We start from the raw sequence: 14,719 nt of genomic DNA, 5'->3' as shown, positions 1-14,719 counted from the left end.
CTACTACATTATTTATCATTCCATTTTGCTGTGTAAAGCCATCTTGATGAAATTCACACATTTGGTCAATTTAGAAATAAAAAAGTTAATTAAAATAGATTCACAATTCAAATTCCCCCCCCCCCCCGTGCACGGCACAATAAAAAGAATACGGTGCAGATGATAACACAGAGTAGCATGCAACAGAATCGAAATGAACTTGAAAATTTTTAGGCCAACCTGCTGAGATATGTGTGGGTGTTCTGGCTGTACAAGTTTGTGAAATAAAAGCCTAGCAGCATTCATATCCACCCCTGAGAATCTGGCACTCGTTTTGTAGTGATCATCGTTGCTACAGAAAAGAAGAAAGTTAAATGTTACTTTGTACACATTTGTTATATTTTAAATAAACAAATGTTAAGGATTTCATTCAATTGTGTATTTATTATCCACTGACCTGACAGCTAAAAAGCTTCCATTTAGGCAGCCAGCAGAAGAAAACATTCCATCTATTTCACTATTAGCAAAAAAAAAAAAAAAAGGGGGGGGGGGAAGAAAAAATATACAAAGCCATTAGCAAGTGGGACTAATGCACCCTTTTCTTCTTTTTTTTTTTTGTGTTCCCATCTAGGTTTGTTGTATCTGCCATTTTAGTTTCTTTTTTGTGTGTGTTTTTAAATGTGTTTATCAATTTGTAAAAAGCCAGTAAGTCAATTCTACATTTAATAAATTATCTCAGGTAGTCCTTGATTTATGAACGATTGCTTAGCAACCATTCGAAATTCTGAGGGACCGACCTGGGAGGGTATTTCTGATCCATATTCAATGTTCAGATGGTCCTTCCCCCCCCCCCCGGCACGTGATTTGTGGCATTAATACTCCCGTTTTCTTTCTAAAGCAGGGGTTTAGAATGCCTGGCTGAGGAATTCTGGGAGCTGAAATCCACAAGTCATAAAAGGGCCAAGTTTGAAGACCCCTGTTCTAAACAATGAAATCACCAATGTCACCAATTTTTGCATCTCCTGGGTTAGTGACACTCAAATAAACTGCCTTGAGGAGTACATTTAGGAATTCAGTTCCAGAGTTTTTATTTTATGGCTCCAGATGATGAGGTAAGATAGAACTGATTATGTAATATGTAAAGTTGCCATATTACATAATCAGGAAAGACTGGTTTATAGGATTGATCTAATATAGAAATAATTCGTACTTTGCTATCTCCACAGGGAGTCTCCCTGCACCTGAAGACGAATAGTTGATTAATCTCTGAATGAAAGCTTCGTTCACAGTCCAGATTTGTTTTGAAGCATTCGGATATCTGAAGTCATCTGCTGGTATCAAATCCTGCATTTAAGTGGTACCACAAGAAATTGTTTCACAAACTTCAAACCCCCAGGCTCAGAGCTGAAATAATTCATTTATTGTCTTATTTATACCTGCATTAAAGCCACCCATATTTTATCACACAATGCTAAATAATAAAATCATTGATTAATAGCATGAAAACAATTAACAGTAATGAGCAACGATCAAACCATGCACAATCCCTTTTGTTAAGTTGTTCTATTACAATCTTTATAATAAGTTTTTTATAACTTGTCATATTATTATTTTTAAGCCACCATTCTTGGCTACATTTCATTTCTTAAAATTGTTTTAAAAGTAAAACATAGACTACTATCTGCTTCTGTTCAATTCAGGCAGGCTGACTTGTTCAAACATGAAACTGGTAGTGCCAAATTAATCCATCAAGCTTGAAAGCAAAATTATTATGTAATAATTACACAATAATAATTCAAATCCAAATTATCTTACATTGGAAACATTATGACACAGTTCTCTAAAGCAGTGTTTCCCAAACTTGACAATTTTAAGGCATGTGGACTTCAACTCCCAGAATTCCACAGCCAGCGTTGCTGGCTGTGGAATTCTGGGAGTTGAAGTCCTCATGCCTTAAAATTGTCAAGTTTGGGAAACACTGCTCTAAAGAAAGCTCTAATGCTGGGAAAGGTGGGAGAGAAGAGGAGGATGACCAGTAGCAAGATGGATGGAATCAGTGGTGAAGGTCCATCTTAAGGACCAAACTGGGGCAGATCATCAAGAAGAAAATCTACCTTGATGGTCATCAGGAGTCAAAAACAGCTTGATGGCACATAATCAAATTCAATAATTACACAGCTACTAAGCAACTGTTTCTATTATCAAATTTAGGCATTATATTTAGTGAAACACAAGCAAGCTTATCAATCAAAATAAATAACATACCTGTGGAGTAACATAATGTGAAAAGCTTTGGTCTCCACCAGAAAAAATCCTCTTTACACAATAATAATCTTCACCATCTATAATTAAAATAAGAATATCTTCAATGGACTAGCTACTTTAGTTACTTAAAAGTGAAATTAATTTAAGAAATGTAACTACTGTAATTCTGACACATTCGCTAACTCAACAGATACTTCAGTTAACATGTTTTATTCCAGGGCTTAACAACAAGAACAGTTTCTATTTTGTATTGTATTTACAATTATTTTTTTTTAATAATCTTATAGAATAAATTGGTGCTGGCAGTTTCCTAAGAACTGAATTTTCCTTGTTTAGAAATGATTTAAAAATTGTATTGCAATGTATTGTTACTACTCGTATGCTTAATAAATATCTTTTCATGAGATATAAATTATACTACCAAGAACTAAATTTATCACAATGGTATGAAGTCATGGTCTAATCAGATTTGTTCACTAAACTGGCTGAGTGTGCACAACATGCAAAGCATAAACCATGGCTTACGGAAAATGAAAAAGATTACATCAACAACTGAACCATATGATACTGTAGAATAATGCATGAACCCAGTCAGTATCTCCAACAGTACTTCAGCCCAATAACACTTCAGACAAATAAAGAATAGATATAATCACCTGAATTCAGTGGAATTTGGCCATTATATGGAAGCCAATTTCCTTTAACTGGAAAGGGACTTTTCCTATTACTGGTTGTTCCCATGCCTAACTGTCCATTCCCTCCAAGACCGAAAGAGTAAATTCTTCCAGTCGAGGGAACAAATGCAGATGTGTGCTGCCTGCAACAAAGAGGAAAGAAACATCTAGGAAGTGAGAAATGAGGAAATTCCAGACTCTACTCTAAAATGACATTCCAAATATAAATTATTTATTTATTGCAGCTTAGCTAACCTGAGTCCCCAGTTTCAAGTATTACAGATAGTCGATCTATGACAATTGAGCCCAAAATTTCTGTTGTTAAATGAGACATTTGTTTGACTTTTTGCGACCTTTCTTGTCACATTTGTTAAGTTGTTGTTAACTGCAGTTGTTAAGTCGGTAACACAGTTGTTAAGTGAATCTGATTTCCCCAGACTTTCTTTGTCAGGTTACAGAAGATGATCACATGGCCCTGGGACAGTGCAACCGTCAGATGCCAAGCGTCTGAATTTTTATCACATGACCCTGAGGATGTTGCAATGGTTATAAGTGTGAAAAACGATTATAAGTTACTTTTTTCAATGCCGCTGTAACTTTGAACGGTCATTAAATGAACTGATGTAAGTCAAGGAGCACCTATCTTGAGTCTGGCTAAGCCATATATTGATTTTTTTGTTTTTTAGTGAAAGAAAAAAATAACAGGTTTGGAAACCACAAGGAATACGTTTTCCTATCGCATGAAACCCAAAACAACAGAGCTCCTCATGATTTAATGTTGGGAACAAAATAAGGAAGCAATAGAATAGAAGCACTTGTCTTGAAAGAAAAGACGCAGGGCTGAGGAGATCACTTCTATTATTTTATCTTCAGAATCCACTGTCTCAGAAAGCAGAAGCTTTAAAAATGTTTGGACACTCTCTCTCTCCTCTACCTTTACACTTACAGAATGAAACCATACCTCAAATTAATTCAGGTTAATTGCAATATCCCATAAGAACATCAACAAGGAATGATATAGCCCAAAAAAGAACAAAGCTTGCAATCCAGTGAATAGAAGCTTATTATGCCAATGGAACAACATTGTGCTAAGGCAATTAACTCATCCCTTGGGTCTTATGAATTATTATATTGTCTAAATCATAGCAGCATTTTCTCTGTAACAGCACATTGCTGGAACCCCCAGCAAGGTTTCACAGTAAGAGTAAGTCGTTATTAATTTATTATGCCTGTTAGAAGAGTGCTTCAAAAAGCATATCTGGATCCTTTAGAAGTCAGTTTAATCTGACATAATTGAACTTACTTCAAACAAAAGTTGTAATCATCCCTCTTAAAAAAATATCTTCCTGAGCTATAATTTGGATATGTTAAACTGTGTTTCCCACTAAGCCATTTTGAAACCATGTTGATAGTTCCAACAATCCTATATCTTTGTTTTGTAACCTCCCAGTGCTTGATGGACGCCACCTTATAAAGGCACAGAGAGATGAGAACCAACACTGTAGCGTAGAATGTCTTGGGCAGAGCATTCTTATCTAATATAGTCTAATCTCTGTAGCTATATCACCTCATGGCTGTTGATGGAAAACAGATGCAATTGCCAAATGACCATATTCTGAATTATGATCAGAATCCCAGTAAACCTACTGAACGAACAACTGCACATTCAAATTAAAACATTTTAAACCAGTTTGCAAATGAGCATCAAATAAATCCTTTATTAAATGAACTAGGAAAAATTAGTAATCTCTTTCTTTATGGACTTTTAACTTGGAACAAGATGCTCACTTCACATCTGACTGCTTTTCAAGAACAATGTTGAATATTAAAGCTTTTTAGAAAGCTCCTGAAATAATTAATACTTCAGCTGGGCCAGGGAAGCCCACTTTGAAAAAAAATAGTTATCTTATGAAGCTAGCTAGATATAAAACTATGCTTAAACAGATTACAGTGGATGTTTTTAACTACAATATTAAGCCTAGATCCAGGTGGAACTATACACAACTATCTGAAGGAGGCTTGGTCCATCCTTCTAGGTTAATTCTAGCAAGTCCCCTAAATATAAATCCATATCATGAATCCAGGTTCAAAAAATGCAACAACATACACCACTCTATTGCCTATCTACTAATTTGGCAGAATTCCATAATTCTATAAACCCAGCAGTTTTCATATATAACTAGATCACAGTAGAGTATTTGGGGCAACAAATACTTCTAAAAATGTATCGTAAAAATGTATTATAATAGCTATAAAGTCAAGTTAGGAATGATACTTTCCAAGATACTGATACTCAATGAAATGATTTTGCAGTTCCATTTAACAACACACTTACCTTCCACAGGCAATTTGTGTGACAATGTTCCCCATAAGTTCAAAAACTTTTCTGGGGTTTATCTCATGCGCAGCAGAGTTATGACCTAATTGCCCATAGCCTCCAGCTCCAAAAGTAAACACTCCACCTTCCTAAAAGATATTTCAAATTGGAATGTAGTCGGTCAATGTCTTCACTATGTTTTACATATACAAATACCTGCCCAATATGTATAAAGGAACAATAAAAATTGCCTAAATGGATTATAATCATAAATATATATCTCAGATTCTAAACAATTGAGGCATATAATATAAATTAAAAAGAAATAAAATGATTGCATCGCTTTAAACTTTAAAGATTCTGACTAGTTTGCAAATCAAACAGCTCTGATCAAGTATAAATCAAAGGTGTAAAATTAGCACCTGCAAAAGTGCAGTTTAAGCAGAGTTCCTCACTATCAATTCCCAACCTAGAGATTGGAATGTCCCTAGGCAGTCCTTGCTTAATGACTCTAATTGGGATAGGCAACTCCATCACTAAGCAGTCATCAAGTAGGAAATCATGTGATCAAGGCTGTGGTTCAAAGAGATAACACTACTGTATTCATTTTCACGCCTTCTGCATTTGTTTGCCTCATAATTCCACCCTTTGGAATTCTGAAGTGCCTGCTTGCTTTCTTGTACACATCAAAAGCAATGCAGCCCCCTGTGCAGAGTGGAGGGACTGAGATGAGGAGCTCAAGAGGGCACTATAAGTTGTTTGCATAGGACACCTGTGGTTCCCAACCTGCTGCTGGTGCAATCACATTGCTTTCAATGTGCAAAAGAGTTAATTGCTTGCTCTCTTGCAAACCCGTCTCCAATCTTTCTGTTTTGCAAGGGGGAGGGGGCAAAGCAAAGAAAAAAAAAAGGTCAGGTAAAGGACAACACATACTGATTGTAATGGTAATCACATGAGTGAGGGACACTGTAAAGATCATAAATGGGCTGTAAAGTTATTTTTCAGAATTGTCATAATTTTCAACAGTCACTGAACCAATGGTCAGTAAGTGAGGACTACCTGGATATCAAATTCTGCTTTGCAGCAAGTTAAACCAATAATAAACAGTGGAATTACTATCTAGATTTTAAATTGTACCTTCTGGAAATGTATGTACATTGCCCACGTTGGTGAGTTTATTACATGGTTCAAAAAGAGAATACAACTTTACGAATTGTAAGAATTTTTTTACGTATATGAACTGACCCTATGATCAGGGGTGAAATGTGGAAAGAGGAGAGAAAAAAGGGGTGCCCATGACTCAATCCTCTGCCCTGGCTATAGAATTAGAAAATGCAGAACTCTGGTGGCACAAGGCCCTAAGCACAGAGAACCAACAATAGGCTTAATAGATTTCACAGGCAGACATGGTATTTCTGGCTACATTATTGATGGGATAAGACCATCAAGATCTAATTGATGCAGCCCAATTAGATGGGATAAGACCATCAAGAACTATTAAGTCTTTCACTCGCATCCCAATTCAAAATCTAAAACCAAAGAGAAGACTGAACACACCTTTGTAAGAGCTGCAGTATGATCTTCTCCACAGGAGATATAAACAATTTTTTGGGATCTTAGTGACTTCAGGAGATTGGGGACGTATCTATCTAAAAATTGTAACAATTTGGTAAGTTATAAATTGTGGCAAGTTACACACATACAAAAATACAGAAGTGATCTCATTTGACAAGACTACTGCCTGCAGTAGGAACTTTGACGCAACTTAAACGTTCATAATTTCATGGAACGTATTGCATCAAGCATCAGTGCAGGTCATCGGAAGCAACATTTCAGAATGATATTTAACACAATTCATCCATTGTTTTGAAAGTGCTCTTGTTCTAACAACTAAGGAATGCAGAGCATTCCCCAGTCATGAACTGTAGTTTAATAAGAGCCACAACCAATTTCAGCAAGGTTTTGTAATTCAAAGAGCTCGGGCCTTTAACACAAACGATTTGAGCACTGAGCAAAACAAAACCATTTTTATCATAAAAGTTCGTTTTAAAATTTGCAATTTATATCTTACCATTTTCATCATTAAGACCAAGTTGTCCAAATTTGTTTCGGCCCCATCCAAAGACTGCTCCAGAAAGAGTAAGTACAAAGCTATGGGCACCGCCTGCTGCTATTTGGGCAAAAGGGATCCCTAATAAAGATTTGATTATTTGTGGAGATGCTTGTTTTTTATATTCATAACCTAATCCTAATTGTCCATACTTATTCTGACCCCAGGAAAAAACTTCACTTCCTGTTGAAAAGAAACAAAAACAAACAGTAGTTAAAAATCACTGTAAGAATCAAATTAAAGAATCAGATTATTTCTTTCAAGTGCAAAATTCAAGCAAAACAGAGAGGATTCAGGAGAAAGAGAAGCTCATTCAAAATTATATAAAAGAAGAATACTGAAATGAAAACAGATTGGGCAACAGATTATAGTTCAAAGAAGAATTTCTTTTTAAATCTGGAGTATGGCATATTGCATTGGCTTATAAAATATGGACTGGAGGTGATATTTTAGAAAAAGAGGCATGGAAGATAGTAAGTGCATTTGAGGAAAGTTGGATAAATATCCAGCAAAGTGTTTATTGCTCTTTAATATATTTATTTTCCTTAACAAGGTATTTCTCAACCCCAGCAACATTAAGCTGTATGGATTCCAACTCCCAGAATTCCCATTACAATTGCTGAGGTCGAGAAACCCTTCCCTAGCAAATGATCAGATCACGTTATACAAAAAAGCTTTTTTATGATCTTAGTGGCAGTGAAAGTATTTTGAAATTAAACAGACAGGTATAAATGCAGCTAAGAATACGGTTTACCTTTAGAAAGTGCAAGGGAATGGAAGTAGCCACAGGCCACTTGTACAATTTGAATGTCTGATAAGCTTTTAATGTTCCTTCGAGAAAATAAGAAAATATTAAATGAACAGCATTTTAAAAAAACACAGAAAAGTTAAAAATACTTTACGAAAATTGTAAAAGTATATATTAAATACCCCAAAAGAGCAACCGCAATATATAAATAAAAGGTATGACAAATTTCCAGTTCTGAAGCTACTGTAAGTTTAACGTTTCCTATTCCTACAATACCCCAATTTGAACAGCCAAAGTTTGTTCAGGCTAGAGAAGAAACTAGAGTATGAAAACACACCTCGACTTCATTTTATTTTAAATAATTAGAATTAAAATAAATCCCTCCTGAGTACATTTGGATAGAGCAGTGTTTCCCAAACTTGACAATTTTAAGGCATGTGGACTTCAACTCCCAGAATTCCACAGCCAGCATGAATTCTGGGAGTTGAAGTCCTCATGCCTTAAAATTGTCAAGTTTGGGAAACACTGGGATAGAGCATCAAATTTAAAATCTAGAGCAAAGGCCGATCTCTTTCTAAAATATAAAAGAACAAGGAGGGACTGGTTCTATATTTAGAACATACAGAAATCTAAATACAGGACTTACAAATTTACCACACCTGTACATATCAATATGGTTAAAACCAATTTAACACTGGTTAAATTTCAGATTAAAGCAGTACTCCTCTTATAGCTTTTCAAACTGTAGGTTAAGATCAAGTGTAAGCAAGTATTCACATTGTCCAAAACATTTTGATTCATGAAGTACAAATTAGTATATTTAAATCACACTGGCCTTCCTTCTTTTTGCAGCCCCGTTATATGCGCGCTGTGAACTGTTTTAAACCTGCTCCAAGTTTAACACACAGGACATAATGCAGCAATGCTGTTAAGCTAAGGTGACCTAAAGCTCTATTAAGTACTGGAAATTACCTATTATTCTAGACAGCAGTTACCAACTACAACAGAGAAATATATCTCTGTGCTCTGGATACTGGATGCCAGCCAGCATTTTTGCTCCTGCAGGTCCAAACAATAAATCCTCACACTATTTTTTAATTGGCCCTAATACTTAAAAGAAGAGGGAACTTCTGAGGAGAAAACATGATGGATACTAATGCAAATATATTATAATTGTTCTAAAAGCATGCAGCTCTTACGCCAGGGCTTCAAATTATTCAATTTTGCTATCAATTTTGCTATCAATAAGGGCGTATAAATAGTTTTAAACAAATGAATGTTAAGTTCCATAGCAATTCTACAACATTCAGAATGAAAATGCTGCATGTGTGTTAAAGCTATGTTGGAAAATACGCTATTTATATAGTTTAAGGATGGCAGCTTAATAAATCAAAATAAATTTCCAAATATTTTACAAAATCATTAAAACCTCAGAAATATCCACTTGCTTTTTTTGCAACTGCTAAAATGAAACTGATTTCACAATATTGTTTCATTCTCATGCTTAACTCAAAAAAGTGCATCTACCAGTAACGAAAACAAGCCAGCTTTAGCAAAAGAACAGTATGTCTTGGATGTCACTTATAGAAACCTCCCAAAAGCCATGGCTAAATCTGAATGTGACCAAGGAGGGAAGTCTTTAAATAAACAAGGTATTATCAGCCTTTCATTTAATTTTAATTCAATCAAATCTACACTGCATTTTGGTCCAGGTCCACGAAGAAGAAATAAACTATCATGCTACTTAACGTACATTAAATTCCCAATTAGAATCTCATAAAGAATGTCAGTATTATAAATACTGTATTTACTTATTACAAAAAAAAATGCAGGTCATGTACTCTTGAGTACACAGCTAAGGAAATACTGAAAAGGAAAAGCTCAGAAAGCTCTAGTACAGTGGTTCTCAACCTGTGGGTTGGGACCCCATTTGGGGTCGAATGACCATTTCACGGGGGTCTCCAAACAAGGCTGTCCGCCATTTTTCCCCCCTTTTCTTTGGCCACGCCCCTGGCACCCGGTGATGTATAAGTGGTTGGGGGTCACCACAACATGGGGAACTGTATTATGGGGTCGCGGCATTAGAAAGTTTGAGAACCACTGCTCTAGTAGTTGCTCCAGCACAGTACAGCAGCTTTCAAGAGTATATTGATACAAATTATTTTATAGAAAACTGAATATATAAACTGAATACTCAACTCCGTTTCTTAACCGAGCGAGTCAGCATTCTCTGAAGACACTTCTGTGGTCATGTGGCCAGCATGACTATACACCGAGGCACATGGAACGCTGTTACCTTCCCACCAAAGTGGCACCTATTTATCTACTCATCTACTCATGCTTTTGAACTGCTAGGAGGGCAGAAGCTGGGGCAAATAACAAGAGCTCACCCCCGTCGCAGGGATTAACAGCTTTCCAGCTGACAAACTCAGTGTCTTTAACTACTGGCCCATCGTGCCCCAAATGTACACAGACAAAACAATTAAAGTAATCCAAAAGTAAGCATTTTCCTAAGCAATTCTTGAAACATTATTTGATTATTTTGCCTTACCTGGGGACTCTGGTATATTCCTCAGTGCCAGATAAGCCCAGCTGCCCATCCACAGCGAAACCCCAGGCATAGACTTGACCCTTGTCATTTAATGCTAACGTGTGGGCTTCTCCACAAGAAACAGTGACAATGTTTTGAGCATCCAAGGCACCAACTTGCTCTGTATTTATAAATTAAAAAGTGGAAATAGCAAAAAGAGGTATCTTTACTAACAAATCAAGTCAATTTTATACTACTTCTGGCCTAAGATACGTCACAGTCTGGGAACCCCAAGTCTATTTATTGATAATTGCACCCAGCAAGGTCTGAATTTTTATCCCCAAGGGACAAGTTTCAGAACCCTAAATATTTTCACTCATGCTAGAAACAGCAGTTCGGATTAATTAGGAGAGGACTGAAGCCATTACTAATTAAAAGATATCCTAAACACTGATGTCCTGTTTTAATAAACAAGCATGACATGCACAAAGGTATTAAGGGATTTACTGAAAGTCCAAGCCCCTAATATGAATCCACTTGGACCCACTTGCAAAATCTTAGCAAGTCCTAAGAAGGCCAACATTGTTCCACCAAGGTACAAGGCTACCAAATCCAAGGGCAAATGCAAATGTAAAGTCCCTAGAGTCCACAGTTCAAGTCCAGTCTGAAGTCCAAGGCAAAGGTCCAAAACCAACAAACTGATCAAGTCCAAACACACAGTCAATCATAACACAATCCAGAGCTGAGAAAATCAAAGAGCATGAGGGCGAAGCACGCACACAGCAAGAAATGGGCAGTTGTTTCCAACAACCCCCAACTCCACTCATCTAATTAAATAGGCACTTGCCTGTGTAGCTCATCAGGAGAGGTGAGGCTATCACCTCTCCAGTAGCCTTGCCGACCTCCATTGTGGCTTCTTCTCTCAGCCCTGTGCATCTGCAAATCAGGTGGTGGAGGCAAATCCTCCTCATCCCCTCTGGCCAGCTGCAGCTGCGCCTCTCCTTTTCCTTCTTCAGAAGGCCGTTCCTCCGGTTGCCCCTCCAGCAACCTCTCTGCTGTGCCTGGCCTCTCCATTCCTCAGCAACTTCCTGACACTCCTCCGCTCCCCCCTCCAGAGTCCCCAGAGCCAGCTCTTCCTCATTGTCTGAGCTGGCATTCAGGGAAGCCATCACATCAAACTATATCTGGAAGTGACTGTAAGCTCCTGCCTCAGCTATTCCTCCCAAGAAAGCAGAACTCTTGAAACAGGCATTGTTTCAAAAGGAACTTTTATTGAGAGTTAGTGATAGCAGAAGAGCAAAGCAAGATCTAACGTTTTTCCCGGGCAAAATGTTACATTAAAGCATCCCTTTCAAAACCCCTCCCCTTTGGCCAGATGTCCAGTTTGATTTCATCCAATCCTCAGGTGCGAAGTCGTTATGGGAACCGAGGTGATAAGCACAGATCCCAGGCGCTGTTCTCAGGGTGTCGGTTCCTTACAGCCTCCTCCCATCAGAGTGGAGATAAGACAGATGGCCCAGGGCACCGTTCCTCTCCCGTTCACACACTGCGGCATCAAAGAGGTGAGGACAAAGTGGAGGAAACACTGACTGACCTCCCCCTCCCAATGGCATGGCCTAACAGCCTCCCCCCTCCCAGCAAAATGGCAGAACCCGAAAGAAAAAAGGAATAGAAAGGTTGAGGGTGTGACAGTGATTTTCATACAGTCGAAAGCCAAAGTCCAAGTTGTTTCTAGAGACTATTTTCTGAATTTCTGCATTAAAACCTTGGACAGCAATAGCTAACATAATCACAAAACATAATATTGAATATTACACTTGCACACACAGGCAAGTAGTCCTCGACTTAATGACCACAATTGGGACTGGGATGTCAGTGTTGAGTGAAATGGTAATTAAGCAAGACACTCATGTAACTGCTTTGCCCAATGAGTGCAATTCCAGCACTCCTGGTTGCATCATTAAGCAATCTCCCTGCATGTTAAGCAGATGGAATCCCAGGTAAGCACAAGATGCCTTAGGGAGGGGGAGGCCAGGGGAGGGTCCATGGGGAGTGCAAACCTTCATTAGGCTGCAGGAACAGAATTCAAATCCTGAAGATTTTAGTTCCATTCCTATAGTCCACAGGTCGGCAACCTGCGGCTCCGGAGCCGCATGCGGCTCTTTGAGCCTTCCCCTGTGGCTCCCAGCCTCCTCTGCCTTTGCAGAGAGAGACAGAGACAGAGAGAGGCAATTGCGCTTCCCTGCCTCTCTCTCTCTGTGTGTGTGTGTGTGTGTGTTTGTGTTTGTATTTTTTTTTTTGTGTGTGTGTGTGTGTGTGTGTGTGTGTGTGTGTGTAAAAGAGAGTGCACTCACAGTGTTCTCCGAGGAGCTGAAAAGCTTACTGGGCGGAGCTCCTCCCTTTGCTGCGTCTCTGCAGGAAGCAGGAAGGGCAGGAGAGAGCTAGCTAGCCCAGCTAGGCTGACTCAGGAATTCTGGGAGTTGAAGTCCATGAGTCATAAAAGAGACGAGGTTGCCTACCCCTGAGCTTCTTGGAGAACAGCTTGAAGCTTGCCAGGTGAGCAGCAGATAGGAGAGGGGGGAGGAGAAAGAGAGAGAGAGAAAGAGAGGGGGGGAGGGAGGGAGGGAGGGAGGGAGGGAGAGAGAGAGAAAGAGAGTGGGGGAAGAGGAGTGGAAGACCAAGGGCAGATAGGGAGGGAGGGAGGGAGGGAGAGAGAGAGAGACAGAGAGAGACCCTTTTGATATCTAAAATGAAGATAACACTGCATATATCCTTTTTACCTGTGTATGTGTATGTATATTACACACACACACACACACACACACACACACACACACACACCCCTATAATAAAGGTAAAAAAGGATATATGCAGTGTTATCTTCATTTTAGATATCAAAAGGGTTTTGCGGCTCCCCGTGTTTTGTTTTTGGTGGGAAATGGGTCCAAGTGGCTCTTTAAGTGTTTTGGGTTGCCTACCCCTGCTATAGTCCAACAAAAGATTTCCTCTCCCATCCCTCCATCCACAGGGGAAAAATCCTTCACTGTGGTCTGCAGGAACAGTGTTAAAATCCTGAAGACTTTAGCTCTGGTCCTACAGCCCGATGAAGGATTTCCACTCCCATCCATCTATTTAGGGGGGGGGGGCGGGGGAATCCTTCATTGCATTGCAAGACTAGAACTAAAATATCCAGGAAATCCCAGCAGGCAGCCCTTTCAGCCAGTGCTGCTAAGAAAAGAGAGAGTCCTTGCGGGACTTTTTGCCAGCTGCTCTACTGGGGAAACTGACAAGGAGACTGCAAATGGTAAGGGTGCTTGGTAACCAGCCACATAACCATGGAGGTGGGGGGAACAGCACATCAACAGCTGAAAGTGCTTCACAGACTGTAAAGCACCCTTTCTGAGGCCATTGTAACTGGTTAAACGACCAGTTGTAAGTTAAAGACTACCTGTAATACACATCAGGATTTAAGAATGAAAACTATACCTACTTACCCTCCCCAGAATGCAAAACTGAATAGAAGATTCATCCTTCCAAAATTTCCCAAGCTATAATAAAGCATTTTGTCATTTCTATCATTTTCTTCAAATATTATCACTCAAGAGACTAAGATATAAAAGTTAACAAAACCTCAGTTGTCTTGTCTTCTTAAGGATCCGTTAGTGATTCAGATTAACCAAAACCTTTCTAGAACTACTAATGTGCCATACTTCCCAAGAAAATAATTTTGTAGAAACTGGTAGGTTACTTTTATAGAGTAAACCAATGCAAAATTTATTTTATCCCTGCCAATGGCATGCTGGATCTCCCAAACCATCTAGGTGCTTTTCAACTTAAATTTACTGAATTTAATTCAAGTATAATAAACAAAAAATAGGGTTTTTTTCTTTCTGTTAAAACATATGTGGCTACTGTACTGGGAAGCACATATACAAATAGAAAGTCACATAGAGAGGGATCTTTCACATCAAGTATTTCATAAAAGGAAACTCTATCAACCCCATCCACCTTAAGAGTATTTTATATATATATACAAAATGATGTCCAGGATAAAAGATACCATCATGAGAAATTTAAACAAAAAGATTAGATTTCA

General features: G+C 38.4%; 1 protein-coding gene across 6 annotated transcripts in view; it reads right to left on the bottom strand.

Annotated features, from left to right (window-relative positions):
• The window catches only part of HERC4 (HECT and RLD domain containing E3 ubiquitin protein ligase 4), a 47,340-nt gene that overhangs the window by 25,268 nt on the left and 7,353 nt on the right, over positions 1-14,719 (bottom strand). For all 6 annotated transcript variants that reach the window (XR_005554455.1, XM_039324626.1, XM_039324624.1 and 3 more), the window contains 10 exons: positions 10,645-10,804; positions 8,100-8,176; positions 7,307-7,528; positions 6,793-6,884; positions 5,254-5,384; positions 2,901-3,061; positions 2,245-2,321; positions 1,190-1,323; positions 437-496; positions 220-331 (listed from right to left, as the gene is read on the bottom strand). Coding sequence is in view for 5 of the 6 variants with exons in the window: in XM_039324626.1 (XP_039180560.1) it covers positions 220-331; positions 437-496; positions 1,190-1,323; positions 2,245-2,321; positions 2,901-3,061; positions 5,254-5,384; positions 6,793-6,884; positions 7,307-7,528; positions 8,100-8,176; positions 10,645-10,804 (1,226 nt within the window). In the remaining variant the exon portion in view is untranslated. The remainder of the gene's footprint in view (positions 1-219; positions 332-436; positions 497-1,189; positions 1,324-2,244; positions 2,322-2,900; positions 3,062-5,253; positions 5,385-6,792; positions 6,885-7,306; positions 7,529-8,099; positions 8,177-10,644; positions 10,805-14,719) is intronic.

This window comes from Crotalus tigris, unplaced genomic scaffold (genome assembly GCF_016545835.1).
Source record: "Crotalus tigris isolate CLP2741 ecotype Arizona unplaced genomic scaffold, ASM1654583v1 scf7180000024304.1987388, whole genome shotgun sequence".
Classification (NCBI taxonomy): domain Eukaryota; kingdom Metazoa; phylum Chordata; class Lepidosauria; order Squamata; family Viperidae; genus Crotalus; species Crotalus tigris.
This window is presented reverse-complemented; position numbering and strand designations above follow the sequence as displayed.